Raw genomic sequence first — 3,001 nt, 5'->3', positions numbered from 1 at the left:
AAACTTCTTCCATTTAGGAATGATGGAGGTCACTGTCTTTTTGGAGACCTTCAACGCTGCAGATATTTTTTGGTACCCTTCCCCAGATCTGTGCCTCGACACAATCCTGTCTCGGAGCTCTACGGACAATTCCTTCGACCTCATGGCTTGGTTTTTGCTCTGACATGCACTGTCAACTGTGGAACCTTATGTAGGCAGGTGTGTGCTTTTCCAAATCATGTCCAATCAATTGAATTTACCACAGGTGGACTCCAATCAAGTTGTAGAAACATCTCAAGGCTGATCAATGGAAACAGGATGCACCTGAGCTCAATTTAGAGTCTCATAGCAAGGGGTCTGAATACTAAGGTACTAATACTAAGGTATTTATGTTTTTTCATTTTAATACATTTAGCAAAAATGTCTGAAAGCACAGGTAGCAGATGTAGCAGATATGCTCTGAATTAAGTGATGTTTCCTATCTTCTCCAAAGCCTTACATCAGTGAAATTGTGAATTTCCTCTCAATACGTCTACAAAGAACCCTGCTGGTTTTCCCGGTGTCACATGCACACTAAGCTCTTCAATGATTATTTGTTTACTTTTCAACTGTAATCCCATCTGAAATCCCTTATTGGACATTATTATAAGGCAACCATGAGAGGGGAGTACGTATCATTAAGAGGCCTTAAACACAAGGTAGTCAACGGGTGGGTAATCCACTCTAGTTCTTTTAAAGGGCAAGGTTTTTGGAATTACGTCTTCCCACTGTTTCATTCTCACAGACTTTAGAAAGTCCAGCCACAGAGAAGCTTAATTAACTCTCCACCAGACAAAACACTTCAGCACTGTTAAGGATCTCATCAACCATGTCTTCATACTGTTGTTTAATATCCTGAAACACAACAAGAAGAACAGCAGTGATTCATTTTTTTCCCAACGTGGCTAATCCTGGAGGTCCAAACGGTATAAAAGAGGAAGACGGACATCTCAGAGTCAGAACAGCCTGAACGAGCTTGAGATCACGTCACTCTGCAACATCAACCTCTACGAAGATCCTCATTCTCCAAGATGAGACACTCGGTCGTCTCCGTCATCTTTGCCTTGGCACTTTTCTTGGAGTGCTACACACCGTCCATGGCGATCCCCATGGGTAAGATGGAGGACACAGCCTTGGAGCAAGATACTCTAGACTCCCTACTGAACGAAGAGGTGGCCGAAAAAAATCCTGATTCAGTCAGAAGCGGGAGCTCCAAGATCATCGTGTTGGCAGACTCAGGCCTGTGGAAGAACCTGAACAGAGGACTTCCTCTCTACAACCTGAAAGCTGCAGCTGCAGGGCTTGACAGAGCCCTGACCCTGGACCGCAGAGAGGCCGACCAGGACCTGAGCCCCAGCATCTCCATTGTCAGGAGGGACACCATGAGGTGCATGGTGGGAAGGGTGTACCGGCCTTGCTGGGAAGTGTAGATGTGACCAATGAGCTCGTCCCATCTCGTCATTCATCTGCCAGCCAGATCTACTATGCTGCATCTTGTCCTGCCTCATCTTGAGTTGTATGATATGATCTTTCGAGTATGTATTATTGTATTTAGACAAATTGATACCGGTCATTAAAAAGACAGAACACTGAATTTGACGTCTTGTGTATGTTTGACTGCATGTTATTTTTTAGCTGCCTTTATCAGCTGTAATAAGGTTGTGACAGCCAATGAAACACAAAAGGACTTGTCCTATGAGGCTTTTAAAACATTACCATTCTGGAATTACCCACAGTATAACATTTACAACAGCCTTTTGTTATTTGGTCTGTAACGTTTACATCACTCTGGAGTGGGAAGTAAGTGGGAAGTAAGCCTATAAACTACACAAGAGACCTGCATCATTCAGGGAATAATGTGGTGTTTCTAACCAACCTGTATGATATCAGCATTAATAAGCTGAACTCCTATTCTGTTTGTCCAGCTTCTGAGTGGATTCTGTCCAGCTTCTGAGTGGATTCTGTCCAGCTTCTGAGTGGATTCTGTCCAGCTTCTGAGTGGATTCTGTCCAGCTTTCAGATAAAAAAGGGAAGTGTATTTATTGCTCTTTGATTGTGGAAACCATTGATAATCATTCCCTCTTTTGGAAGTGGACATGACTGCATGTCTCAAAAGTTGTTGGGGTGAGCTGAGAATTAACATGGTAATGAGTTTGCTTAAAGATTATATGGGTTGGTGATGATTGCTCAAAGACGGCCTTTAATCACTGGTTATGTGATAAGTTAAAATACAAAAAAAATATTTATCAGTTTCTTGAGAGAAGGCATCAATGTTAATATGGTTAATCTTGTTGGTTTTCAACACACTTTGTCCTGTTTTTCCACTGTACACTGTGTCCTCTACCATTTTCATCTTTCCACTTTTGCATCTTTCTTCCTATATCCCATACACTACTGCTTTCCTTTGACTACATTGTATAACTAGATTGTTCCTTGTTAGTATTATATTGCTAATTACTGAGGGAGCAGCATGTAAAAAAAAAAGACAAAATTAAAGTCAATGAACTGATGACTGAGGTTTCTCCAACAAAGCTTTACATTTTGGAACATTATATCAGACTTTATCTGAAAGTTTGACATGCTCTCATGGTTGACATGCTAGTCCCCATGTTTACATTACTAACATGTCTAATGGTTGAGTGTCTCATTATTCACGATATAAACCTACCTTGACGTCTTTAAACTTTCAAAGTATTAGGCTTATGATTTCCATTAAGTGCTGCAGTAAGGTTGAGAAAACTCCTGAATATCAACCATTCTGAGGCACACTTAAATTGAGAATGACTTTCATGGTTTATAGTTCAATTAAGAGATTCATTAACCTTCTTGTTATTTTATGTGCATTAATTAAATGCCTTGAGACGTTGGAATGGGCTTATTGTATCTGCAATGTTTTGATGTAGCCACTCTGTCAAATGTGTGATGCAGATGCAAACGAAGGTCTAAAGATTTGTACGGAGATAGTCTGAATAGCAGGCTAATT

General features: G+C 40.8%; 1 protein-coding gene across 1 annotated transcript; it reads left to right on the top strand.

The window, feature by feature from the left end:
• Nucleotides 1-965: 965 nt before the first annotated feature.
• On the top strand, nucleotides 966-1,612 carry LOC129863229 (pro-MCH 2). Its single transcript, XM_055935138.1, has one exon. It carries the CDS (start codon nucleotides 1,050-1,052, stop codon nucleotides 1,446-1,448), a length of 399 nt encoding a protein of 132 aa, XP_055791113.1. The 5' UTR covers nucleotides 966-1,049; the 3' UTR covers nucleotides 1,449-1,612.
• Nucleotides 1,613-3,001: the final 1,389 nt, after the last annotated feature.

The sequence above is a fragment of the Salvelinus fontinalis genome, chromosome 10 (genome assembly GCF_029448725.1).
Source record: "Salvelinus fontinalis isolate EN_2023a chromosome 10, ASM2944872v1, whole genome shotgun sequence".
Classification (NCBI taxonomy): domain Eukaryota; kingdom Metazoa; phylum Chordata; class Actinopteri; order Salmoniformes; family Salmonidae; genus Salvelinus; species Salvelinus fontinalis.
Note: the sequence above shows the minus strand (reverse complement) of the source record. Positions and strands in the feature narration are given on the sequence as shown.